The following is a 27,484-nucleotide window of genomic DNA, read 5'->3' as shown; positions in this document are numbered from 1 at the left end:
TCAGTTTGCTCTTCACTCAATATCTGTCTGTGTTCAATCTCCAGAACATATAGAGAACCCAGGACTAAAACTTTGGAACTCTGCTAATGGAAGATTCAAGAATGGACTGAGAGGTCAATTCAATAATGAAACTGCTTTCCAACAAGCAAGAGGAATACAAGGAAATAATAACCACACAAAAAATAATGAATTGATAGAAGCATAATGAGGAAAGTGGAAGGTCTTTAAAAGGAGCATCTAACTTAGCCCCAGAAACCACAGACGAGGTCCCTTTACATTGATGGAACCTGGGACTCTTCAAATAAGAGATTCTGGGTATGTGGACAATTGTGTCTGTGTGTGTGTGTGTGTGTGTGCGTGTGTGTGTGTGTGTGTGTGTGTGTGTGCCTATATGTGTGTATTCAACCTTGCCCACATATATAAATGCATGTGTGCACAGGAAAATAAGGTACTTTAGAAAAGCAGAAGGTGACCCCCTCTATCTTACTGAGTACAGTTAAATCTTGGGCAGGAGAGGATATTAAGAATAGAAAGGTGAGGGCTAGAGTGATGGTTCAGGAGTTAAAAGCACTGACTGAAAGGAGCCAGGCTGTGATCGGGCATGACTTTGTTCCCAGCACTCAGAAAGCATGTAAGCCTTGGGCTGAAACCTGCCAGCATTTCAATTCCAGAGGAATTCAACACTTCTGGCATCCATGGGCACCTGCATTCATGGGCATCGACATGTGTGCATAAACGCACACACTCACACACTTAAAATAATAATAATAAATTAAACTAGGAAGTCATAGAAACAGGCCTTTATATGGCTTAGTGGATACAAACGCTTGCTGCACAAGTCTGATGACCAGAAGTTAATGCATGGCAAACCACTGGAGACTTAGAGAACTGACTCCTCAATGTTCTCCTCTCACCTCCATGTGAGTCCCAATCTCTCTCACACACATAGTAAAAGACAAAACTTGAGTTTACCAAAAATCCTTTGAACGTCTTTTGTTAGCATCATTAATGATTATCTTTAAAAAGAAAAGAAAACTGGGCAGTAGACAGGAGAACAATGATGGGATTGACAAGGGACAGGAGTTTTCCTCAGTATATCCTGTGGGATTGGACTAGAAAGGTCATCTCAGAGAAAAAATTATCCATGTAGAGACCAAGCAGAGAGGCAGCAATCCTGAGGACAGTCTCTTTGTTATCTTAGAAGGGATACTGGGCTTTAGAGATAAGTTACAATAAAACATCCAAGAGGATGTTCTTTAAGTTCAAAGAATCTGAGTACTTGCAAGAAGTTTGACTATTCCTGACACTTGACTAGATCATTTATCTTTATGACCCTTCGGTCATACAGAATAAAGAAACACAGGGAAAGATTTCCCAAGGAATAGTTAAATGAAGGCCCCTTCACTGTCCTCCATAGATTACTTCCATTGTTTCACTTGGAGATCCACCAAACAACAACAGGCAAGTCAACAAGTTTCCAGGGTTTGAATGATGGACGCTCACCTCATTTTCCTAGTATGGGTCAGTCACAGTGAACACTTGTCTAAAGCGTCAGAGACCTCAGTTCCATTTGCTCACAGATCACAGTGATACACTGAGGAGTGAGCCCATACTCTAGAATGACTGTGACCCAGTTTTGGGAAGGTTTTCATCCTTTCTTCCTGCAAACCAAAATCGGGGCAATAGATTTTGTCGGAGGCAAACAAGTGCACATTTTTGTCCCTTGAAACTCAAGTTTTGAATGGCATTTGATTTTTAGCTAAGTTAAACCCAGCTCCTGGTTTTATTGATTTTCCCCAAATTCTGCATTATAAAGTGATGTTTGGGCCAAATGAATAATAACAAATTAAATTAAGGCATAGTACACAGGTAGGAAAGCTTAATTTGAGAATGGAACACCTTTAGAGAGAAGCAGATCCTGTTGCCTCTGGTTTGAAGCTCTATTTACACAACAATTAATCAGCCTTGCTACATCTCTTCACTGAGCATTTGATCATGAATCTCTCTTAGATATGTTAAGGAGTTCATTTCCATCTGAATCCTCCTGACGAATACTAAAATAGATAACCTCAGTAAGGCGCTAATGAGATCATTATACTGAGTTTTGTCTATATTTAAAGTACAGATTCAAGATCTTCATTAATGATTAACTACTAGAAAACTTTGTTCAGTCCCCTGAGTTATTTTTAAGCCTGTGTGTGCTATAATTACACATATTCAATCATAAAACTTTCCATGGTGTTGAACACAATTGAACTTTGAATTCGAATAAATAGGTTGCAAAGCGATGCTGTTTAAAAGGTTAATCTTTGAGTCTTTTAAGGATAAGCTCCTCATCCATTTCAGGATTCCAGGGTCTTTTTTTTTAAACTGAAGAACAGATACAACACATGTGGTTTTGCATCCTTTAGACTTATTTTATAGGGAGGATTTCTTTAGAATGTTTTGCTATGCCAGCCTTTCACTTTCTGTTAAAAAAAAGTCTCAGAAATCAAACAGGTGACATGTGACCTATCACTGGACTTTAATTTTGTTGGTGTTGTAATGCGCAAATAAAATGTAAATTTAAAAAATAAACAGAGATCTTCTCCTGTTGGTTTCAGAGGAAATTAGCAGTTAGTTATAAAATTATAGTTGAGGACTAGTCATCCAGCATAGCAGGTCAGGGTGCTTGTTTCCAAGTCGGTGGACCTGAGTTCAATATCCCAGGAACTGATATGGTGAATGAAGAGGACAGATTACTGTAGGTTGTCCTCTAATATTCTCATTCTCATTCTCATTCTGTCCTCTCTCTCTCTCTCTCTCTCTCTCTCTCTCTCTCTGTCTCTCTCCCTCTCTCCTCTCCCTCTCTCTCTCTCTCTTTCTCTCTCTCTCTCTCTCTGTGTATGTGTGTGTGTGTGTGTGTGTGTGTGTGTGTGTGTGTATGTGTGTATGCATGTGGGTGTCTTTGTCGATCTCTGTCAACAAATAAATAAATGTAAAAAAAGTAAAATTCAAATTATGTTTGACTTGAAATCAATGTCTCTCCAAAACCTGCAGCCATGAAGTTATCTGAAAGAATAAGAGGAGATAGCAATATAGGGTGCTCTTATAACTAGTAAATAATTCCAGCAAAACCATCTTCTAGATGTATTTGTTATTTTAATACTATCACACGTTTCCCAGTGACTCTGTTTTAAGTCAACTTTGCAAAGTCTCTGGCAAGAATTTAATTTGAGAAGCCATGATTTTCTAAGGCATTCAGTTATGATACCTTTAGGTTTTCTGCTATGATACCTTTAAAGAGGAGAAAGTCCTTATAATCAACACAGGGTTGCATAAAGGTTGTTACAGAACAGTACTGACGCTCCGCAACACTCAAAAGGATTCCCTCTTACCAAACATCACTTTGAAATGTACCACTATTTCATACACACTGTGAAATGGCGGTTAAGCCTTTAAAGTACAAATCTTGGCTGTTGTATGCTTGCCTGACAAGGTATGGTAAAGAGCTGCTGAAGGCGGTAAGCTATTTATACATCGGAAGCTTTTGCATTTATCTAGGAATATAGATATTGCCAATACATGATTAAATTATTGCCCTAGTTTTCCTAGGGGACTGGCATGTTTATTGCTTTTTGTAAGACATCCATGCAGCTTTCTCAGTCCCCTTCTCTTTCTTGCATGAATTCACACATATTAAAATGCAAGTGTCTAGCTTGTCTGATAAGTTATTTGCAGTATTTGAAACCCTGAAGCCCCCAAATTTCTTGGTATGTCTACAATTCAAGAACTAAAATATGTAGTAATAATTTTTCAAGGATAAGGTAATGTTTCATGAAATGCATATACTATGAAGACGTCACAAGTCATCCTTTCAATTTCCCTGTTGAGTTTAAGGAGACTACTTGGAGGAAACTTTTATCGTTGAATGAAACACATGCGTCTAAATTACTATTCGCAGCCTGGAAGTAGTCTTTTATATCCCTTGAACTCCTAACAGATTTTATAAACAATATGGCACTCTTTGCTCTAGGAAGTCATATTTTAAAAAGCAAAAATAAGCAAACTAAATGCATTAGCTCAGAGATAAATATGTAAGGATGGAGAATTTGGAACAAATCTAGCCAAAGTATTTGTGTTTCTGTGTGTGTGTGTGTGTGTGTGTGTGTGTATATACACATATATATGTACATATATAAATATATATCATATACACATACATTTTGTTAGAAACTAAATATATACATATATATGTATCTATATATGTATACACATGTCTTTATACATATATATACATGTATGCATATATACATATAAACATGTTCACCTCTATGTACATATACACATATGCATGTATATGTATATATATTCACACACATATAATCATTAATAATGATAATAAAGGTGGTGAGAAAGTCCACCAAGATTTTTCTATTTGGCACCACTATAAAAGCCATGCCATGATGTTAAGGAGAGACCCTGTGTTGGGACCACAGCACTCTAGGGTGTGGAAGTGCATCAATTCTGTGAGGAAAGTGCCTGCTATTCAGAAGTTATCCAAGGAAGTCTGAGAAGACCCTGGAAATAGGTGGAGATGGAAACTCATTTGAGAGGGTGGATGGACTCTGCGGGAGGGACTTTCAAAGTGGTTTGGGAACTGAAGGAAAATGCTTTATGGAGACTCAAAGGATGCTCAGGAAGGTGCTTCATCAGTTAAGGAAGCAGCCCATTTGTGGATTGAAAATTAAATGAGAAATGTTGTCACTATGCAGAGGTACAAATCTCTCAGCATGGTGGATTACAGCTTTATGGTAGTTATAGAGAGTGGAAAGAACTGAGACAAAATCATCCAAACCACTGAGTATCACAGTAAAGACTACTGGTTTCCTGCTTTTTCTTCAATATGTGACTCGATGCTTCCTTTGCCCACATAGTCTTCCCTAAGCAAAACAATAAGAAATATGTATGGTGCTGGGAATTCAACTCCACTTCTCCAAGGAACACATAGCACTCCTAACCAGTGAGCTATTTCTCCAGCCCTTCCATATGGGACTGTCTATAAAATCATTTTGTGTGAGGGGGAGATATTTTTCAAATTTCTTTGTGGTTGTGGGTAATGGGGTAAAGATAAGGAAACTAGGATTCAGAGACAACGTGCATACTCCTGGTTCTGAAGGTGAGTCTACTGCTGTTGAGAAGAGTTGTCAAGCTTATCTTTCTCATGTAAAAGCCTTAGTCATAATAGACATACATGCTCTGTACTCGCTATTAGCACAGAATAACCAAGCTGCAATCCATAGAACCAAAGACGCTAAATAACAAGAAGGGCTCAAGGGAGGATTCTTGAATCTCACTCATAAAATAGACACTGGAAGTGGACAGAGAGGAAACTGGGTAAGAACGGTGGTAGGGAGGAGAACTGGGGTCTCAACCCCAGTTCGGATGTGGGGAAGCAGGAATAGGGTGAGAGGCCTGGTAGAGAAAAGTGAAATCAGTGTGTGTGGGGGGGGCAGGGTTTGGGCATCTCTGGTACAAGCCATAGACTTGGGACATGGGTCTCCGGATGGATATGGAGGTGACCCAGTTGGGACTCCTAGCAGTAGGGGATATGGAGCCTGAAGTGGCCAGCCATATCCTATAGCTAGTCAAGACTTCCAGTGGAGCAGGTGGGACACCAACACACCCACAAAATTTGACACAAAATTTGCCCTGCCCATAAGATAACAGAGATAAAAATTAGAGTAGATATTGAGAAATTGTTCAATGACTGGCCCAACTTGATACTCATTCCATGGAAGAGAGCACACCCCTGACACTCTTAATGATACTACTTTTCTAAGCTTGTAAACAGGAGCCTAGCATAACTGTCCTTTGAGAGGTTTCCTCCAGCAGCTGGTGAAAGCAGATGTAGAGATCCACAAACAAGACAGAGCTCAGGGAGTCTTGTGCAAGAACCAGAGGAAGGATTGAGGGAACCAGCCAGGTCAAGAACACTACAGGAAAAACTACAGAGCCAACTAATCTGGGCCTACTGGGGCTCACATAAAACCACCAACCAAAGAGCACATAGACTGGATCCAGGCCTCCCACACATATGTAGCAGATTTACAGCTTAGTCTTTATGGGGGTTCCCAAACAACTAGAATTGGCACTGTGTTTGACTGGAGCTCTGTTGCCTGCCTTTGGATCCCTTCCTCCTAGCTGGACTACCTTGTCTGCCTCAGTGGGAGAGGATATTCTTAGTACTGATGAGACTTGGTATACCGGGGCAGGTTTTTATCTGGGGTAGGGTGTTCTGGTGGGGGTGGGGTTCCCATTCTCTGTGGAGAAGGGCAGAGGGGAATGAGAGAAGGAGGATGAGAGGGTGGGACTAAGAGGAGAGGAAGAGAGAGGCTAGAATCATGATGCAAAGTCAATAAACAAATAAATGAAAAAAATCACTATGTACCACGGTGAATATGTGAAAGTTACAAGAGTTCTCTGATTATGCTGTCCTACAAAAATGTGCACATCTTAAAGGAGAAAAAGACTTAGTTTTGAGGAACAATAGTAGTATGCTTTAGGCTAAGAATTGCATCTGAAAGCATGTGATTTGAAAACATGGCCCCCCATAGGGCAGAGTCCTGAAGTGAGGTCTTTGGAAGATGGTTAGGTTGCAAGGACTCTGAACTCATTCATTGACAAACTCATAACTGTAGGGGATACTAAGAAAACTGAGGGAAACATTAAAAGTAGTTCAAGGAGGGTGGTAGGTCCCTGGGATTATGACCTGGTAGGGTGCTCTCACCCCAGGACTCTCTGTTCCCTTCTGTACCATTCCTCTGTCTTCCTGGCTGCTATGAGGTAAATAGATTGTTCCACCACATTCACTCCTTGCACCAGTCTTCTAACTCATCGTGGCCCAGTATCATGTTACCATGAACTGAAATATCTAAGATTAGTAGCCAAGTAAATCCTTCCTTCTTGAAAGTGGTTTACTACAGTATTTTTATCACAGTGGCAGGAAGCTGGCTAATCCATGTGAATCGTACTTTATCAAATATTTCTAGGCCTCAAACCTTGAAGAAAGATTCCTGGCAACAGACGCTGCTTTTAACAAGCCTTTTCTTAGTCTCTGCCCCTGAAGAGCTTGCCTCTTCTCAGCACAGGCCTGGGAATGGCCATCGTTTGAACTTGCCATCTTAACCTCTCTCCCTCTGCTTTCTTCTGTGGATCTTCCAAGTTTTCTTCTTTTTCTACCTTTCACTTACTGAGAAACGTTTTTGTTCTGATCCCATAAAAACTAGCTCTTTAATTCACAAATCTATCCCAGGCTAGCCTTAGAGCAATCCTCCTGCCTCACCTCCTGAATAATGAGATTGCAGATTTGAGGCACTGTGCGTGGCTTTTCCTTATTTTCTTCATCAGAAAAAATGTGGAAATTATTCTTGGGCTTTTCCTTTCTCTATCTGTATGATTAAAGTTCATCTCCACAGGTTCCCTGACTTTGTTGTATCTTACTAATACTAGAAATGAGCAGTGTCTGAACTCTTAGCTTCAAACTGCAAAATTCAACTAATTACTATACTCTCTTCCTTGATAAACTGATGAACTTGATGGAATTCAATAACATCCCCAAATGAACTTTTGAGAATCATTTATTTTTCTTCTAGACAGCTGCTCTTGCAGTTGCTAAAAATGTCACCATCATTCATGCCGATGTTTGGCCTGTATTGATAGAGTCACTTATGACGTCCCTTCTTTTTTGTTACACAAAACACTCAGCTCACCATGGCTTTCACAGTGGTGTAAGGTACCATCCAGTCTTGCTTGGATTCCCCTTCTAGTCTACAAAATACCTTCTTTACCTAAGTTATTGACTTACATAGTCTGTTTGCCATGTAATAGCCATGTGAACTTTTATGAACAATGGAAATCAGTTAAGATTTCCAGCTTAAAATTAGTATACAACCCAGAGTTTGTACAGGGACTACATACCATTGGGTTACCGCTCTAGCCCACTGTCAATCACTTTGCTTCACACCTACCTGGCTTTACTGTACAGATGCTCAGTCCTGGTCCTATGCCCATTGCCATGATGAGCCCTTTGAAAGGCTGACAGCACTGTTTATGGGCTTAGTGTGTGACCACCTTGTTTGCTTTATGGACTGACTCTGACTAATGGGCCACGTAAGAGTTTGCTATCACTTATTTCATGACTCAATCTGTTCAAAAATACGACGATAAAAAAGATGTTTGCTGATTGTGGCTGAGCATTTTCCTTATCTGGAAGTGTTATCTCCTCTGGAGACATGCTCTACCTTACAGAGGTGCTAGGTGGTCAGCACACTCAAGGGCTGCCTCACAGTTCAAAGGTAGCAGGGAAGTCCAAGGTGGCCAGTTAGTCGCAAGGCAGTTTCCCAATGTTCCAGTTTTTGAAGGTTATACTTTGTAATTTATGTGACTGCCTTATTATTCTACTACAGTTCAGAATATGACAAGAACATGAGGGATGAAGAACAAAAACAATCCAGCTGTTGTTGACAAGCTGCTAACCCATAACTAAGGTGTAGTAATGAAATAGTTTCTGCTGTCTCAGGTCAGGAAGCCACGGATGAACACTTCAACTTTGCCAAAAGATCAAATGGTATTACTGACCCCACACAGCTTTCCTGCCATCATTTCTCCTCTGAGAGAAATGAGGAGAAACAAATGAGGCTAATTGGTGATGTGAAATGGAAAAACAAATAAAAAAATAAAGAAGTAAAAACAGCAACAACAAAAAGAGCTTTTGCAGCAAAATCAAATATTTATATTTTGCAATAATGTCAGGAAAGGCCAGAGAAATCTAAAATGGTCAATCCCAATGGTATAGTGGTTTTTCTTCTGTTAGGCAAATTATTATTTTTTATCAATTTCGCTTGTGTATAGATGTATATACACATTAACACATGTACATGCATTTAAATATGGATTCAACTTTAACATATGAGTGATAAGAACTCACTTTTAAACATGAACGACACGCTAGTTTAAAAATATTAAAGTTCAGACACCAAAAATTTATAAAAGATCATTTTTTATTTTACTCTTCATTTTCTTTGCATTTCTTTTTCTGTATGATTGTTTTGAGACAGGATTCTTCTGTATTGCTCTGGCTGATGTGGAACTCTCTAGACCAGGATGGACTCAAGGGAATCTATCTGTCTCTGCGTCTGGAGTGCAGGGATTAATTTTGTTTTTCAATTAGGATCAAAAGTAATTAATTTTCTTTGTCTTGAATCCTCTACCTCTTTACCAACCTAATCCAGAAGACAACAAATAAAAAGTAAAGAAAAATATGTATGAAGCAAAGAAGGTAAAGATATTAAAACCCACAGAAGATGAAAGAAGGTATATAAAATATGATTAAGGACACCCAGCACTTAGGAACCATCTTTGCATTCCTGGAACAATCTTTCTGTGGTCATTATGCTTGTCTCTTCAAACATGTTATTGAATTTAATTATTCAGTATTTAAAATATATGAGATTCACAGGTGAACTTTCTCTAAACATTCCATGTGGTCCTTTGGAAAAAACTTAAATTTTAGCACGTCGCCTTCATGATCACTTTCCCAGTATAGTAATATACTGGAGCTGTTTGCACAGTGCAAAGACGAAATGCTACGTAAATGTCCCCCAATTCTTTATGTGAGATTTAGCTTCATCCTGACTTAAGTCTGAAGGAGACACACTTCTTCTCTCTTTATTCAGAAAGCTGTTGAAGTTCGTGGGACTCAATATTCATGTCACTATTTTGATCACCATGTTGTTTCTCACTACACTCCTAAATACAACTCCCCAATTAGAGTACACAGCCCTCACTGTCAAGGCAAGTCCTGATTTGTAATATTTATCGACTGACTGAGCACTTGTTCTGAGCCAGTCATGATCTAGAGGCTTGATGCACATCAGGGAGATTCTAAATGAGATTATTATGGAATATAGTTCCTCCTTTATAGTTCTACTACATCCTGTAAAAATTAACTTCAAATTCTTCAAAATCCCTTTAGGATATTGTATATTTTATAATTATCTAAGTGAAGAACAACATTTTTTAGTGATTATTTTGGTAAATCAGGGTGGCACACATCTGTCATCTTAACACTTAGAAGCCTGAGGCATGAGAATCCCTGCAAGGCTGAGGTTAGCCTTGGCTAAATAGTGAGTTCTAGGTCAGTCCTTTACACAAAGTTAGACTCTATTTAAAAAGAAAAGAAAAGAAAAACAAACAAACAAACAACAACAATAACAAAAAACAGCATTTTGTTTTAGCTGAACATTTTAAATGTTTGATCCCCAATTTTTGTTAGTTTTTTATTAATTGTTCTTTGTTAAACTAATATGAGGGTAAAATTTTATCAGTATTCATGGGTTGACTTTTATGACTATTTTCGCATAGATACTCAATTTTGAATACTAATTTTCAAAAATTACATTAGGATCCATTGTATAATCAGTTTTTAAAAGATTAACACTTGTGCAAAGGCCTTCTGATTTTTGAATTGATTAAATTAATTCATCCACTTTCTTATTTCAGCTTGAGAATCACCTTGAGGGCTTGTTAAAAACAGACTGCTGGTCCCACAGCTCAGAGTTTCTGATTCAGTTTTTCTGGAGTTGGCCCTGAAATTCTGTGCTCCTAATAAGTTCCCAGGTGGTGCTAGCAGATAGTCCAGAAACCATCATTTGAAAATCATCGCTGCAGTTCACCACTTGGTTGTTTGTGTGTGTGTGTGTGTGTGTGTGTGTGTGTGTGTGTGTGTGTGTTTGTGTGTGTGTGTGTGTGTGTTTAGGACACACACACGTGTGTGTGTGATCATATACAAACACACAGTCTTCAGTAATATTTTAAAGGAAAGTATGCTGTATATTCTGAGCCATAGTATAGCTGAGAATTTTTTCCTGCCACACAGTAAAGTTTTGGACATATGAATAACCTTTCTTAAAACATCTGCACCTCTTTGCTTCCTTCTGTTATTTCATTCTATGACACTCAGCCTATGGCTGCCGTCACTGAATAATCTATCTTCAAATGGGAATCATTTTCAGAAGTGTAATGAGAATACTCTTTGCATTGATTTTTTCTCAATAATGTGACTTCTTTCCAACTCTGAGGTTTTTAAGTTACTATTGCTGTTCCTGTATTAAAAAGTTACCATTTTAATCTATGCTTTTATTTTGTGAATTGATATTTAATTCAGTGTTACACGAATTAAAACATGGACAAAGCTTTGAAAAGGAGCAGGTTCGAGAAAGTTCTCAGAAGATGGCCACCATAATGTATGACTGCTCAACAAATGCACAGTATTTTTGTCTTTAAACTACTTTGCTGTTCTACTTTCTATCATAAATCCACATTCTTTTGTCACCCACCTTCTTTGCGGATTTTAATTTCTCTCTGTCCTTCTCTTCCAAGTGTATCTCCATCTGTACTTCACAGAACAGCTCCTGCACCATGACACAGTAATGTGGACTCTGCTTCTTTCTTAGCAGTTTGCTCCCTTGGTTAAATTACCATATTTTCCCATTTATCTTGTATGTTGTCCTGTTTGCCTGTAATAGTCCCTATTTAATTTTGTCTTATTGGTTAGGCAAAATCTCCTCTTCAGGAGTAGAGATAGAAACAACATTGATGCTCACTGCCAAAAAAGAATTTGGCAGCATTTATAGACTTCTATAGGACTCCAAGAGATTAAGCATAAATAATTGTATCTACCACACTTGCTTTGATCTCTGATAATATATAGAGGACGTATAGGTGAAACTGCACAATTCCCGAGAAGCAAACTCTAAAAGCCCTCCAAGATCTTGGCTTCTGAAGATCACTGCCCCTAAACATCAAAACTGTCTCCAGGCAACTTTTTGCCCACAGAGGTAGGGATCTTTGTGATCATAGCCATCCTACAGAAATGACAAAAATTCTACTTCCCATAAAGTAGGGAAAGAAATATTGAATGCTTACATTTCTCCTGGATTAGACACGGGAAACCTATAAAACAACAGCTAGACAAGAGAACACTCACATAATGTCGTCTCTTTTACACATGCATTTCTAGACAATCTCAGGAATATTTTGCCATGGTGCAGTTAATTAAAGATATTTCCACTGATGTATCGCATCATTTAAAATTGAATACCTATAAGTAAGATTCACTAAGGGGAATTTCTGGGAATTTCACAACTATTTTCTCAAGTAGGCTAAAGTCAAGCCAATATGTTGTCTTTCTTTATAATGACTCTCCGTCACTCTCTATGTCATTAGGTATTTTGATCAGACTTTCAAGGAGTTTACTTATAATGTTCTACTCAACGAAAATTTAAATTGCTGTCTGGAGATTACTGATATTACAACAATCTCTGATTAAACTTAATCAACTAGAGAAAATCATTTTATGTTATTTTATCCTGCAAAAGAAATATCTCAAAGTGTATTACCTAATATCATATGAAGATAGTATGCCTCACATTATATTTCCTTGATTTTCCCTTCCAAAGGGAGGACTGAAAGGCACAGGCACCAGTCTCCTCTAAGATACTTGATGCTGTACAGAGCAAACAGTTCTCTAGGACACAGCAGCATAGTTTTAAAGGTTCTCAGGTGACTATTATCATTCTGGGACTCTAGCAATGAACACTATAAACATCTGTAGGGAGGTAAAACTAATACTCTTTGGGTATGATTTAGAACAACACACAAAACCAGACATGCACATACGCATAACATGTATGTGCACACACATATATCCACAAGAATTACTCTATCCTTATAATTAAAATACATTTTTGGGGACTGAGGAGTTAAGGTTAAAGGACTGGCTAAACCGTCGAAGCATTTTTTTGGCCCAACTCACTTATATTTACATTTTATGCTAGAAATCTATAATTTTCCTTTAATGTGAGAAAAGTGAAAGATCAAGTGTTTGAACTAAGGAATAAAAATCTAACATAGTAATAATCTGATCCATTAAACCTTTGACATCTACCTTGAAATATTCCTTTGTGTTATTTCTCAGTACATTAATATGAGAAGTGTGTGAAGGACAGAGGTTAATAGGAATGCTGAGAGGTGTACTAGACCAATTATGGTATATTTGTAATATCCATCATATGATACTTTTTAAACAGTTATTAATCTTAGTACCACTTTATAGGTTATTTTCTGTAATTTTGCTAACGAGATTAGAAGTCAGTCCTCAATGTTTTCACCATATATGCTAAGAACCTCATAGGTGCGTACTAGAATAAATGAGTCTAGAACAGGGTTCTCAACCTGTGGGTTGCAACCTTTTTGGGGTCAAAGGACCTTTTCATCAGGGATACCTAAGATTACTGGGAAACACAGAGATTTACTTTGTGACGCATAACAACAGCAAAACTACTGTTACAACGTAGCAACGAAAAGAATTTTATTTTATTAAAGGGTCACAGCATTAGGAAGGTTGGGAACCAATGGTCTAGAAAAAGCATTGGAGACGAGACAAGCGTGGAGAGACAAGTTGAACGAAGTCAGGTGTACTTAGTACCAACTTGTGATTTTACAGATGTACTTAATTTTTCTGTGCATGTTGCTTTTTGATGGAACAGCCACTAAATCAGACAAGTGGTCAGGCTGGTAGATAATTAAGTAGTACAGTGTTAAGAGCTCTGGCATGGGACAAATACTGAAATTTCTTAATTTCTTTAGAAAGATTCACCAGAAGGGTCATAGACTTTGAAGGGACAATCTGATTCCAATCTGAATGTTAAGAATCAAGCTGGATTTCCTGCATGTTTTCTGTGTGCCTGTAGCACACATGGACCACAAAGCTATGAAACCGCAGCCATGGTTCGAGCTTGTAGGAGGCATATAATTTATTATGGCATTTCATGAATGCATGTACAAGTAATATATGCTAATATAAAGACTGTCATAATTCATGATATTGGTCATCTACAATGCATTAAATCAGAATACCTCCAGAACATAACATGGACTCTGTTTCTAGTGCACACACTTATTCCTAAATTAATTAAAACTAATTAAAATGTCTCATTACATATCATACTAGAAGTGTGCTAAAAGCCTCACCATGTTTACTTTATTGATTTATTTCATATTCTGTCTTCTTTTGATAGGGAGTGAAGAGGTCCCTTCTTTTCCTTTTCTGAGTGCTTAACACTTTGGAATAGGCTTTTAATTTTTCCATGACCCTTCATCTTACCGTCTTCAAAATGTCTTTTTCTTTCTCTCCACCTGACAAAATGGCAGTGTATCTGAATTGCTTCCTAGTGCTTTTTGCAAGCTCAGTTGAAATTATAAAGGAGAGGTCGCTGCTGCTGACAGGAAAGATGGATCTGTGGGAAAAGACAGCAAGACAGCCCCAGGAACATGGAGATTTGTAACTGACTGAGGATTGCAAAAAGGGAATGAAGAATGGCATCCAAAGTTTGTTTCAACAGCATGGTTGGACCAAGCACTCCATGGTTCATTCAAGTCAGTAAGAAATAAAGTTATTTATTGCTATACTGATGAATGTTTCTTTCAAGAAAACCTCACATACTTATACTTCAGGAAAAATGACTGGATGCTACCTACAGCTTCGCTTTTAGGGATGAAATGTCTGGATTGTCACTCTTTCATTCAGTCATCTCAGTTTTCCCATGGATGGATGGAGTGATATAGAAAACAAGGGTTTGGGAGGATATACTCACAAGTTGGTAAACCCAGATTGAATATATTTGTCTCTTAATGATGGTAGCCCATCATAATTCAATGGGTACACTATATTTAGATTGAAACTTAACCATAGAAGATGCCAGAAGACGTTGATTATAAGGACAATCGTTCAGCTTTCCTTTGGAGACAGACCTGAGTTTGAACTTAGCTTTTGACAGCTTTTGTTTACGTAGACTCTGTTGAGTTGCTTAACTATCTTAAGTTTTTTGATATATAAAATGGACCTAGAAATATCCACCTCATAGGATCATAAAATATTTTGACATGTAAATTATTCAATAATGTTCTTCACAAAAAATCATATTAAACACCTTGATGATTCTGTACAGCTGGTATCAGTTACCTCTAATTAAGTAGTTGGTCCTAGGGCTGACCATTTTCCTAATAACAGAAGTCTGTCAATAAAAATTTTCAAATGCTACAAACAGTACATAGTAACATGCATACTGATATTCACAAATCTAGAAAGGATTTTTTCCCTGAAAATTCAAGGTATGTTATTTTAAAAGACATTTGAATTTATGTATAAGGGCTTGGTTATCAAAAAGTTGAATACAAATAAAACTAGTAAGCCACAATTGTTCTTCTTATGATCATTGTTACTCTCAGAGAAGGATATGGGCATATGCACATCCCACAAATACACCAAATCTAAAGAAATAATCTAGGTTATTGGGAATGGCACGATCACTTGAAATTCCATAGCCCAACCACTCCAACTCCAATGACCTACCTTCAGCAATGCCACAACTCCTAATTGTTCTCAAGTAATTGCACCAAGTGGGGATAAATGAACCTTTGGGGGACATTCTATTCAAACTACCACACTGGGTTGAGTTGAACTATTGAATTCTGTTATCAGGTATAGAGAAGGTGGCATAACCATATACCTTCAAGTCCTCTACACTGAACTTATTCTTTCAATAACTTCTATTTCATCTTGGTAGTCTCCACCTGGAGGAACACATACCACATGCCTATTGTCAAGGGTTTTCTATTTCCCATCGTTTAGGACCTATTGATATATTGGAATTCATGTGTTACTGAGTCACCAGGGCCAAACACCAGATCATATATCTAAAAGATTAATGCCATAAATTGAAGACCCAGAAATTAACCCACACACCTATGGTCATGTGATCTTTGACAAAGTATCTAAAATCATCCAATGGGAAAAAGATAGCATTTTCAACAAATGGAGCTGGTTCAACTGGAGGTTAGCATGTAAAAGAATGCAAATCGATGCATTCTTATCACCCTGTACAAAGCTTAAGTCCAAGTGGATCAAGGACCTCCACATTAAACCAGATACACTCAAACTAATAGAACAGAAAGGGGGGAAGATCCTGGAACACATAGGCACAAGGGAAAATCTCCTGAACAAAACACCAATGGCTTATGATCTAAGATCAAGAATTGACAAATGGGACCTCATAAAATTGAAAAGCTTCTATAAGGCAAAGGATGCTGTCAATAGGACAAATGGCAACCAATAGTTTGCAAAAAGATCTTTAACAATACTACATCCAATAGAAGGCTAATATCTAATATATTTATAAAAAGAAGTTGGACTCAAGAGAGTCAAGTAACCCTATTAAAAATGGGGTACAGAGCTAAACAAAGAATTTTCAACTGAGGAATATCAAATGCCCAAGAAGCACCTAAGGAAATGTTCAACATCCTTAGTCATCAGGGAAATGCAAATCAAAACAACCCTGAGATTCCATCTCACACCAGTGAGAATGGCTAAGATCAAAAACTCAGGTGACAAGAGATGCTGGCGAGGATGTGGAGAAAGAGAAACACTCCTCCACTGGTGGTGGGATTGCAAGCTAGTACAACCGCTCTGGAAATCAATCTGGTGATTCCTCAGAAATTTGGACATAGTAATTCTTGAGGATCCAGCTATACGACTCCTGGGCATATTCCTGAAAAAATGCTCCAACATACAACAAGGACACATGCTCCACTATGTTCATATCAGCCTTATTTATAATAGCCAGAAGCTGGAAAGAGCCCAGATGTCCTTCAACAGAGGAATGGATGCAGTGGTACATTTATACAATGGGGTACCACTCAGCTATTAAAAACAATGACTTCATGAAATTTTTAGGCAAAAGGATGGAACTAGAAAATCTTATCCAGAGTGAGGTAACCTGGTCACAATAGAACATGCATGGTATGCACTCACTGATAAGTGATTCCGAACCCAAAACCTCGGTTTACCCAAGATACAATTCACAGACCACATGAAGCTCAAGAAGAAGGAAGAAAAAAATGTGGATGCTTCAGTCCTTCTTAGAATGGGGAACAAAATATTTACAAGAGGAAATATAGGGACAAAGAGTGGAGCAGAGACTGAAAGAAAGGCCATCCAGAGACTGCCCCACCTGGGGATCCATCCCATATGAAGCCACCAAACCCAGTCACTATTGCTGATGCCAAGAAGTGCTTGCTGACAGGAGCCTGATATGGATGTCTCCTGAGAGGCTCTGCCAGACCATGACAAATACAGAGGCGAATGCTCACAGCCAACCATTGAACCGAAAATGGGGTCCACATTGGAGGAATTAGAGAAAGGATTGAAGGAGTTGAAGGGGTTTGCAACCCCATAGGAAGAACAGCAATATCAGCCAACCAGACACCCAGAGCTCCCAGGGACTAAATCACAGACCAATGAGTACACATGGAAGGACTCATGGCTCCAACCATCATATGTGGCAGAGGATGGCATTGTCTGGCATCAATAAAAAGAAAAGCCCTTGGTCCTGTGAAAGCTCATTTAACCATTGTGGGGGAATGCCAGGGTGTTGAGGTGGGAGTTGGGAGCATCTTCATAGAAGCAGGGGGAGGGGCAATAGGAGAGGGATAAAATTTGAAATGTAAATACATAAAATCTCCAATAAAAATGTAAAACAAGAAGACTGTGAACACAAACAGACTCTGCACTTGACTCTATGCAACTCTTGGTGCACACTCCAACGAAGCTAAAGGGTTCATCGTTGCAGATTAGCTCCTCTGATGGTTGCATCTCTTTTCCTTGTAAAAGGATGGGTTCTTTTGCATACAGATAACAGAAGGTAACTAATTGAGAGCAGTGATCGGCAACTGTAACACTCCTTTCTACATTTTTAAGGGATTGAGAAAATACATAATTCTGCTTGTAAGTACTTATTCTGAGAGAGGTGCTATTATTTGGTGTACTAGTGTCTCCACAAGGAAAAGAAAACACTGCGTTTCACCAATCTGGGTTTATTTTTACTCTTGGGTTCCGCTCACACCTGCTTGCTTTTCAAAGGACTACTGATATTCATAAGTTATCTTCCCAGACACACAGACTGGATCCTTTCTGCATAAGCAAGCGTTGGCTTTCAACATGTAACCTTTAATAGCATAGCATAAGCCTTTCTCTTCTTAGACTTCCAACTTTGTGTTCTATTGTTTTTGAAGAATTAGTTCTGATTCTATTTGTGATTAATTGCCTCAGATACTTGACCATGGCCAAAGACTGTCAAATATATAATTCTCTAACTTTAACAGGGAGGATAGCTTTTAAATTTATTTTGGAAATAAGATGTTCAAACTAATATGCTAAATAACATTAGTTTGTCTCCTACTCTTCCAAAATGCTCTCCCAATGCAGCTGCAAGAGCATCACATTTCCAGCCCCCCTCAAAACTCCCCATACAAAAGGCCCAAAGCCTTATGTAAGGGGGCCATTAATGGTACTCTAAAAAGCCTTCTGGGCTCCCATGTATCCTCAACTCCAGTTACTGCACTCTTGGGTCACTTTGTGAATATCCATAAGCAAAACTGGACTGCATTTATGGAATAAAAGAATGCTTCCTTTTATCAATATCAAGTGACTTCTGTATATACAAAAAATCAGCAATATAATCCTTAAATCTGAAGAACTAAAGATTAATCTATTATTTTCTTCTGCCATTAGGCATTTTCTTGCAGTAAGTTTAAAGATTCTCAGATGAAGAGAGGCAAGAGTGTTTTTGATAATCCTTTAGTTGTGAAGAATAAATGTGCCTGCTTTGTGGAGTAGAGCTGGGGAGTCCATCAGTCCCTGACGCCAAGGGATTTTAGACAAAGCATGGGCAAAAATGGTGAGGAATCTTATTCAAGTCATGCCTTCCTTTTTCTAACTTCTCCTTTCACTATTTGGTCTTCTTCTTCCTCATTTCCTTGGGGAACAGAGTGATTGATAGCCTAATCCAATGACTGTATTACAGCTACCTCAGCCAGGACACTTTTCCTTATCATTAGCAGTTAGCCTATGGTTAAATTCACAGCTCACTGCTTGGGACTGCCCCTGAGATTTCAGGGTCTGGCCTTTAGAAAATATTTAACATGAAACTGAAATCTTGACACACTGAGAACTCAGTTCTCTGCAAGGATTCATTAATTAATCCAATGTACGGTATGGTGTTCTGTATGAGGCTGTGGCATGTGAACCATTTCGGAGGCTTACCGAGATGTGTAGTTCTAAATTAAACAGCCACTGACGTGTACCTACACTGATATTTTAGTGCAGTAGATATGCATGAATCTCTGAATATTTAAACTCAAGCTCTGACATTCACACAATACTCTCTAGCCTCACTTTCATAATAGAACCTTTTTTGATTAATTTCAGGCTTGACATATTCTTTATGATAAAAACATACACATGCAAGGAAAGAAATTTAATAATTCATTACCATTGCTGCAAAGTTAAGTTTTCATAATATGCTTGTCAGGGTCTTTTAGTTTACAAAGTCAATCAAATATTGTAGGAATTGATGCAGATATTAATTTATTTTCCTAATTTTCCATACACATACACAAATTATCAGAGGATATGATTTTGTTGGCTCTTATATACTATTTATTCATTTGTCTGCAGGACAATGGTTATTTTCAAATACCGAAGGAGAGGCTCTAGACTTTGATATGTGCTGTAAGCCTTCACCCTTCCCCTGGTCTGTCGATGAGCTGCAAGCGTCTTTGGATATGTCAGCTGAATCCCAGAAGAAAAATTATGCACCTCATAACTGCTACTCAGCTGGAATGTCAAGTCCAGGTAAGGCTGTGCCTCAAACTCAACGCTTGACATTTTCCTTCTCTCTGCTGTGTTGCCATGACGCAAACATGAACAGTGAGGATTTGTGTAGGACAGGTAGCAGGCACTCTCACTGTCAAAAAATCTATTATTAGGGCTCTGATCTTCTGCACAGACCAGTGGCAGTTAAACAGTGAGGCATGTGAGCTCCAGCAACGGTAGTACAATGGCAGGGGGACTCCTTGTCAATCAGCACATGAGTATTTTCAAGTAAGCATTATTCAAATGAGCAGATCTCTAATGGTGAGTTTCTCTGGACCAAAGTGATTATTTATGATGAACATTGTAATTCAGCATCTTTATTTGATATGCCCACTTTGAACTGCTCTGCAAATATGCCTCGTATATGTTTACATAACACGGTCTTTGCAACTTAATCTGTTAAACTTTCAATAATCTAACAGTTTCGTACAAGGAAATAACAGAACTTAATTTTTATATTTATTTTAGTATATACATGAGACTGGGTTGGGGTAAAGGTGAGAATATAATGGAGTGCTCTCTTTTAAATGATTCCTTGTTGCATGATTTATCAACACAATGTTTCCTAAATTTTATCATTGCCTATTAAATTATTTTAAACATTTCAGTGTTAAAACTTTAGCTCTTATTGATAAAGATGGTCAAAATAGATACTTTAAATTTCATAACAGATACTAGGTGTGTAGTAGGCTTTTATGCATCGGTAATCATGTGATTGATACATTTAAAAAATCAAACCCTTTAATGACTACTTCCAAATAAAAAATGCCAACACCGTATTTTATAATGCAATTGTGCTATGTAATATAAGGGCTTAAAGTGATCTGCCAAAATCAGTAGTATCTTGCATGTTTGAAAATAGTTACTTAAAGAAAAGTATAACTAAGACCTTTGATTTTCCAATCTATTGTATGTTTTACTGCCTTTCCAGATTTATACAAATAGTCACTCATATACCATCGTAATAAGCTTAAGTTTGTGATGAAATTGGATTACATTGGATTTGTATTTATGTAGTATCCAGTGACAGCATGAGCTCTGCTAACTTATATCAACCCAGTAGTTTTGCCTCCATAACTATCTTTAAGAACAGTGTAAATTATGCAAAGTAAAGTTAATATTCAAAGTCTTGGACTGGTAGGATGGCTCAGATTAGGGAAAGGCATGTGCCACAAAGCTTGGGTGCTTGAGTGAAGACTATATGGTGAGAGAGAACTGATCCTTTCAACTTGTTCTCTAACCTTCATGTATGCACCATGTCATGATCCTGTACCTACACACACACACACCCCCCCCCACACACACACACACACACACACACACACATCTAGCTCCTTGTGTGACAATATATGAATTAGCTATTTGATATAGCAAGATTCCTGACTATATTCTAGAAATAAGAACATTACTTGATAACAACTTAAGAGTATTTTCTATACTGTCCAGAGAAATGTAGAGAATAACTAGTGATTAAAATCAATTATTTCATTTTACACTTATTTATGGTGCACATAGGGGCAGGGCTTGAATGCTACTGCACACATTCCTGGGACCTCTGTTCTACTATGTGGATTCTGGGCACGTGCCTTTCCTCTAGGAGTCATCTCACTCACTCATACAAATGCTTTAACCAGAAACACTTGTAAGTCACAGAGCTTATTCAGTTATCCTAGTTTCAAGAGACAATATTTCTTATGCATATTAAACATGACTTCTGATCCTTTCCTCAATGTTTAATCACCTGATCTACAATCCAGCCTTTACTGTACTCCTCCTTCAAGCACGAGTCTTGTTGAGCACTTCTTTCATGATTGACTTTCTGTTTATTAAGTCATCCCTTTATGAGTTTAGATCATGTCCTTGAGCCCCATCTACATTCTGATTCTGATCTTCTACAGGTAAGTTTGGAAAACATGCAGGTCTTAAAATAGAAATGCCCTCAGAATGGAGTATAAAATCTATTCCTAATCTATTTTAAACTGCAACAAGTAGACATTATCTAAATTACAGAAATACTGACTTCTCTTACATAAGAAATGCACCTTTGTCTGGACAGTATAACTTCAAAGGAATTTGACATGAGCCACAGTGAAGCACATTTCATTCCATGATGTACACATGCTTATCATACATGTATCGTACATGTACAATTAAGAAATAGACCAATAACACTTATTACAGAATTTGCCCCGGTTTATTTTTAATGTCAATTGCAAGGGTCAGAGAGATTAAGAGCAAACATCGTTCTTACAGAGGACCCTAGTTCAGTTCCCAGTGCCCATATCAGGAGGTTCACAAATGCCAAGGGATCTTAGATCTTCAACAGCTCTATAACCACTACACTGAAGTACACAGTCTCATGTGCTCACACATAATTAAAATAAAGCATTAAACTATGTTGATTAAAATCAATAAACTTAAGTCTATACAGCACATACATGATTGGAAAACAACATTTGAAAAACAGTGCTTTGGAATCCAGAATAATCATATGAGAAACAACTCAATTTGATTGACATAGCTGAGTCCATCTTCCCAGTGGGCATTACAGCCCTTTGTTTCTTAAATGGAACACACTACAGCCCCTAAGCCCAGGGCTCAGGGATCACTGAAGAGAGGGATTAAGAGTCAGAGGCAGTAGTTAACAATTACAAGGAAACAGGGTCTTCTTGACATAGCAAGGCAGCTGCATACATGAATTCTCAATGGTTACAAAAGTGTGCGCAAAACCTGTGCAAGCCTGAGCCAGACCAAATCCCAGCATGAAGAGGCTATGTGGGCAAGCAACCCTACCCCTGACCCAGGAGCTATGGACAATCACAAGTAAGTTGCTGGGAGAGAGGGAGACAGAGAGAGAGGGAGGGGAGAGAAAGGAAGGGAGAGAGAAAGGGAGGGAGGGAGGGAGGGAGGGAGGGAGGGAGGGAGGGAGGGAGGGAGGGAGATTTCTCTAAGAGGCCCTGCTAAGTGGACCATAATCCAGTGGAAGACCACACTTTCAAGAATTTTTGGTGTAGACTAAATCTAGATAGATTTAAAAAAATAAAAAGACAAATTGTTGAGTGGATGGGGGGGTGGAGTGGGTATGAATACGATTAAAACACATTGTACAAAATTCTCAAAGTAATAAAAATTAAACAAATAAGGGGAGGGCAACCTTCTAAGAGGACCAGCAGTTTCAATTAACCTGGACCTCTTAGACACTGGATCACCAACCAAGCAGCATACACCAGCTGAGACAAGGCCTCCAACACATGTACAGCAGAGGACTCCCAGGTCTGGGCCCAGTCAGAGAAGGTGCACCCCAGGAAGTTTAGAACTCTGGTCGGGTCAGTGGGGTGAGAACATCCTTGTGGAGGGGATATGGGATGTGGAATCCTCAGGGGTGGAGTGGGAAGGGAATAAACTCTCAATAAAAATAAATTTAAAAAAGCAATACTCTCCCCAAAATGAAAGAAAAAAAGAATACTTACTGTAGCCTAGAAAGATGACTGGGTACACTTATGCTGTTCTTGTAGAGGACATGAGAGACTCCCAGCACCCATATCTGGAGGCTCCCTACCATGCTAACTCCCCTTCCAGGGATCAGATGACCTTTTGTAATTTCTTCGGGCAACTACACTCACTTGAATAAATCCACATGTCCACGTAATAAATAATAAATATTAAAAAATTACAGAAGAAATTTGAAGTATACAGCTAGATATCTTCTTAATAATAATATTTTTAACAACATATACCTTTTATTTCCAATTCCAGAAATAATATTCCAAACAAAATATAAAGCTTGGATAATAAACTGGATAACATAGGGAAAGCACCCTTCTCTGGCAGTATAGCTACCCGCTGTTACGTGGTCACTTCAAACTATCACTCAGCTCTACTTGGTAAAACTTCAGCTCAAATGGTTGTAAAAATTGACACTTTGGCGTTCTGAGAAAGCCTCTGGGCAGATACTAGCCATGTGTGGCACCATTGTTTTTAAATCTCGTAAAAATTTCCAGCATATTTTGTGCGGTTTTCTACATTCTGCTTTGAATTTTTGACAACCATATCTAACAAAGCAGGAAAAGAATTCAGCTGGAACTTGAAGCAGATTTTTATTTTCCCGCAGTTTTTCAAGGCTAGGTTTTGTAGGATGGGAACTGAAGATACTTTGTGATAGCACTTGCTTCTGCCCTAAAACATCTTATCATTACCAGTTTAATCTGCTTTTCTGGTTCTATTTCTTTTAACCTATAGCAAGTGTTTCTTTTAACAGAGAAAGACTGTATTAGCTTTGTCCAAATGGAGAAAGGCTATTTTCAAAACAGATTGTGCAATGTGGATGAATTTAATATAGAATCTATTAGAAATGAGGGACAGCCCCTTAAAAACATGAGGGACATTTTGTTGTTTAAAATGAGAGTTCCAACTCCAGCTTAGCCGAACTTATAGCCCAAGCGAATATTTATATATGTATTTATAAATCTCAGAAATGGAGTTTCCTGCAAATGCTAACAGGCCCTGAGGTACAGCTTGTGTTCAGTATATGTATGCTTAAAGACTGAAACATGAAAGACTCTTTCTAATGCTGTAATTTCATAGTTTTATTAGACTGAGTTATAGCAGGGGAAAGTATTCTGAAATTGCAGCTTAAATGAGAAAACGTGAGCGGCGTTACTTATATAAAATACTACCTCAATAGTTCTTTTATTAATTTTTAATGCTCAGCACCCTCTGTGACCTCCTTTATTCTCTTGCTGTCAACATGACAGCCTGGAAGAAAAACTGAAACGAGCTGACAGAAAACGTAGCATACGTTAAGGCCCCACTCCAGAGTCTCTTGACTCTTTCTAGGGCCCTTGCTAACACAGCCTGTATTATTCCACATTTCAGCGACAGTTAAGGCTCTGTTTGATAGTACGGAGGCTAAGCAGAAGCTGCTTGCTAGTCTTCCTCCTTCAGATATGGTGGCTCAAGCATTCAATTGAAATCATAGCATATCCCGTGTCCTTGTAGCTTTATCTTGGCTTGTGGCTATGATTTAACCTCACGGCAGACTTTCCGCATAGGAAAGGCTTGGGCTGCCAATCCTCCCTCTTCTGAAAGTGCATTTTGGTACGATTCAGCAAGGCCTTTCTTGAACAGTGGGGCACCATTATTTTATGTATATTTACCAATTTCTCTATCACCAAGGAAACTAATCCCCATATCAGTACAGTCAAGAACCTCACAGCATTGTCTCTGCAAGGCCGAGTTCATGTTGTCACAGCAACAGAGTGTGGAGGGCAACAAGACCAGAAGGGACCTTGGAAGTAAAGTTCTCTCTCTCTTTTTCAGATCCAAGTGGAAGAGGATGAGGAAAAAATATATATATGCAGAAGTGTGAGGTCGGCCTGTCATCTCATCAGCTGAAGCTAAATACCGTGCTTTAATGTTCTGTTCTGAGTTGTGAAATCATGGTGTTTTAAATACAACAGGTGATATTAAGAGTCTAGGAAGGATAGAAACTGATTTAAGATTATAACAAAAAAAGCTATTATATTTGAAGAACATTTTCCTATCAAGAGGCCATGGTGTTAGTTTTTACTAATAAGGGGCAATATAGCCATGCTATTGAGAAAACTGAGGAAAGCAGAGATCAGAGGAGGAGAGGTGCAGCATGGTCCTTTTGCAGTACGGTCTCACCCATCCAGTAGTGACTAGAGTCTCATACTTAATTTGACCTACCATATCAATTAGGAATAGTTATCAGTAATGAGTAATGTCAGAATCTAATATCATAAAATGCATGACACTCTTTATTGTCCCTAATGTCTGGACTTCTAGCAGTGGCCAAGGAAAGAAGATGGAAAGAGTCAAACCCACCTGATACTCCTCCATATGTAGTCCTCTTTCCACTGCCCACCGAAGGCCAGGGTGAACCATCAGCTTTCAGTCCCATCAGGCCTGAGACAGTGTTGGTGGCTGTAACGCCATCTGCACCACCTATGAAACACATATGAATACTGTCTTTAGATCTTGAAGAAAGGATGGTTGAAACCCATTCAGGCCCATGCAACCCAGAATTTCTTACCCTCAAATGTCTGCATTTATTTCACCATTCCAGTTATACGTAAATGTTAGATTTTTTTTTGAAAGTTTTAATTACCCTGGCTTCAATCTCTTAATCCTTAGATGGGTGTTTTGATGTAAAGGTTTTCCAACCAGTGCGAGTTTTGGGTAATTTGCAGTGTCTTTGCAAGTCAGAGTGCCATTACTATGGAATGAAAGCAAGCCCAATTGGTAAAGCCTTCTATTGGCTCCATGATCTATGTATTCAGAGATGTTTATAGGCATTGTTCTAACAAACACAAGGTTCACATAAGTAATTTCACTGTGGATGTGGCTATATTTTTCAACCTCATGACACATGCAAAAGCTGATACTTAGTTGGTACAAGCCGACATCCTTAACTTTTGAGGTCTCTGCTGGGACTGCAGTTTTTTTTCATATTTCACGTGTGTTAAGGTGTGCAAATATGATTCTGTATCTATTTCAAAACTAGACATATGTCTTATACATTTATGAAATCAAGTAATACATTCCTTATATTTCCTAAAAGATCAATATGGGCATACATATATGTATGTGGAAGAGTCTGCCTCAGAATGGCTCCACCACTGGGGCAGCATTGGTAACTGGGAACTGATGGCACTCTCAGTTCTTACCTTCCTTTGCTGCTCTTGCGATGCTTACAATATCAGTGACATTTGGGGTCAACTTGGCAAAAAATGGAACCCGAACAGATTGTCTCACCCAGCGACAGATGTTCCTCACCAGCTCTGGATCCTGTTCAAATGGGTCAGTTAAAAATAGAACCTAATTAATGAATTGTGATCCAAATGTGTCCCAAAACAATATCAAAGCTGGGCATGTGCAAGACAAATAGTGTTGAGTAGAAACTGCCTGATATACTTCTCAGATTCCTCCTCAAAGCCTCATTCACTACAGAGGTAGTCCAAATCCATTCCGGAAAGATTAAATTTTTCAATGAAGTCCTTGGAAAATAAAATTTTGAAGAAGCAAATGGGAAACAAAAAGTGTCTCGTTTTCAGTTAAATACTACCAGAAACACAATATGAATGTGTGGTTGTAAGTTCAGGAATTTCTAGTATGTTCCTTGGTAGGAAGCCTAAAAAAATAATTGAACTGGTGAGTAGTATCCAGTGTAAAGTCACTAGAGAACACTGACTCTTGTTGAAGTGTATTCAAAAGAAACTCTGTGACTTAGGCACCCACTTGAATGCAATTTATACATATGCTAAAATGAATTATCAGCCTTGGCTTGCACATGAACTGCTCAAGGATGTTAGCTTACTTTTCTAAATGTTCCCAAGATAAGAGAAGCATTTCAACACTCTTCCCTTTGTAAGAATTGATCAAAATGACAAAAAAATTAAATACAATATCAAAATGCTCCTTTTTAAAACCAAGAAATAGACATTTTCCTATGCCTGTTTTCTACAGTTTTTCAAGCTTTTCTTTTTACATGGGACAAGTATTATTTAGAGGTGTACACCCACTCTCCCCATTGAAATAACTTTTGGTAGTAATTTCTTTGATTTCAGCACACATAATAGTATTTTATTATTATTCATTATGTTGAATACAAAATTTATTCTGACAGGCACTGATAACGTGCTTAGATAA

General features: G+C 38.3%; 1 protein-coding gene across 1 annotated transcript in view; it reads right to left on the bottom strand.

The window, feature by feature from the left end:
• Positions 1-27,484, bottom strand: part of Dpyd (dihydropyrimidine dehydrogenase) — an 864,105-nt gene that overhangs the window by 214,807 nt on the left and 621,814 nt on the right. The window contains 2 exon segments of the mRNA NM_031027.2: positions 25,661-25,780; positions 26,503-26,623. Coding sequence (NP_112289.2) covers positions 25,661-25,780; positions 26,503-26,623 — 241 coding nt within the window.

The sequence above is a fragment of the Rattus norvegicus genome, chromosome 2 (genome assembly GCF_021556685.1).
Source record: "Rattus norvegicus strain SHRSP/BbbUtx chromosome 2, alternate assembly SHRSP_T2T, whole genome shotgun sequence".
NCBI lineage: Eukaryota > Metazoa > Chordata > Mammalia > Rodentia > Muridae > Rattus > Rattus norvegicus.
The sequence above is the reverse complement of the archived record's forward strand: the minus strand, read 5'-3'. Positions and strand labels throughout refer to the sequence as shown.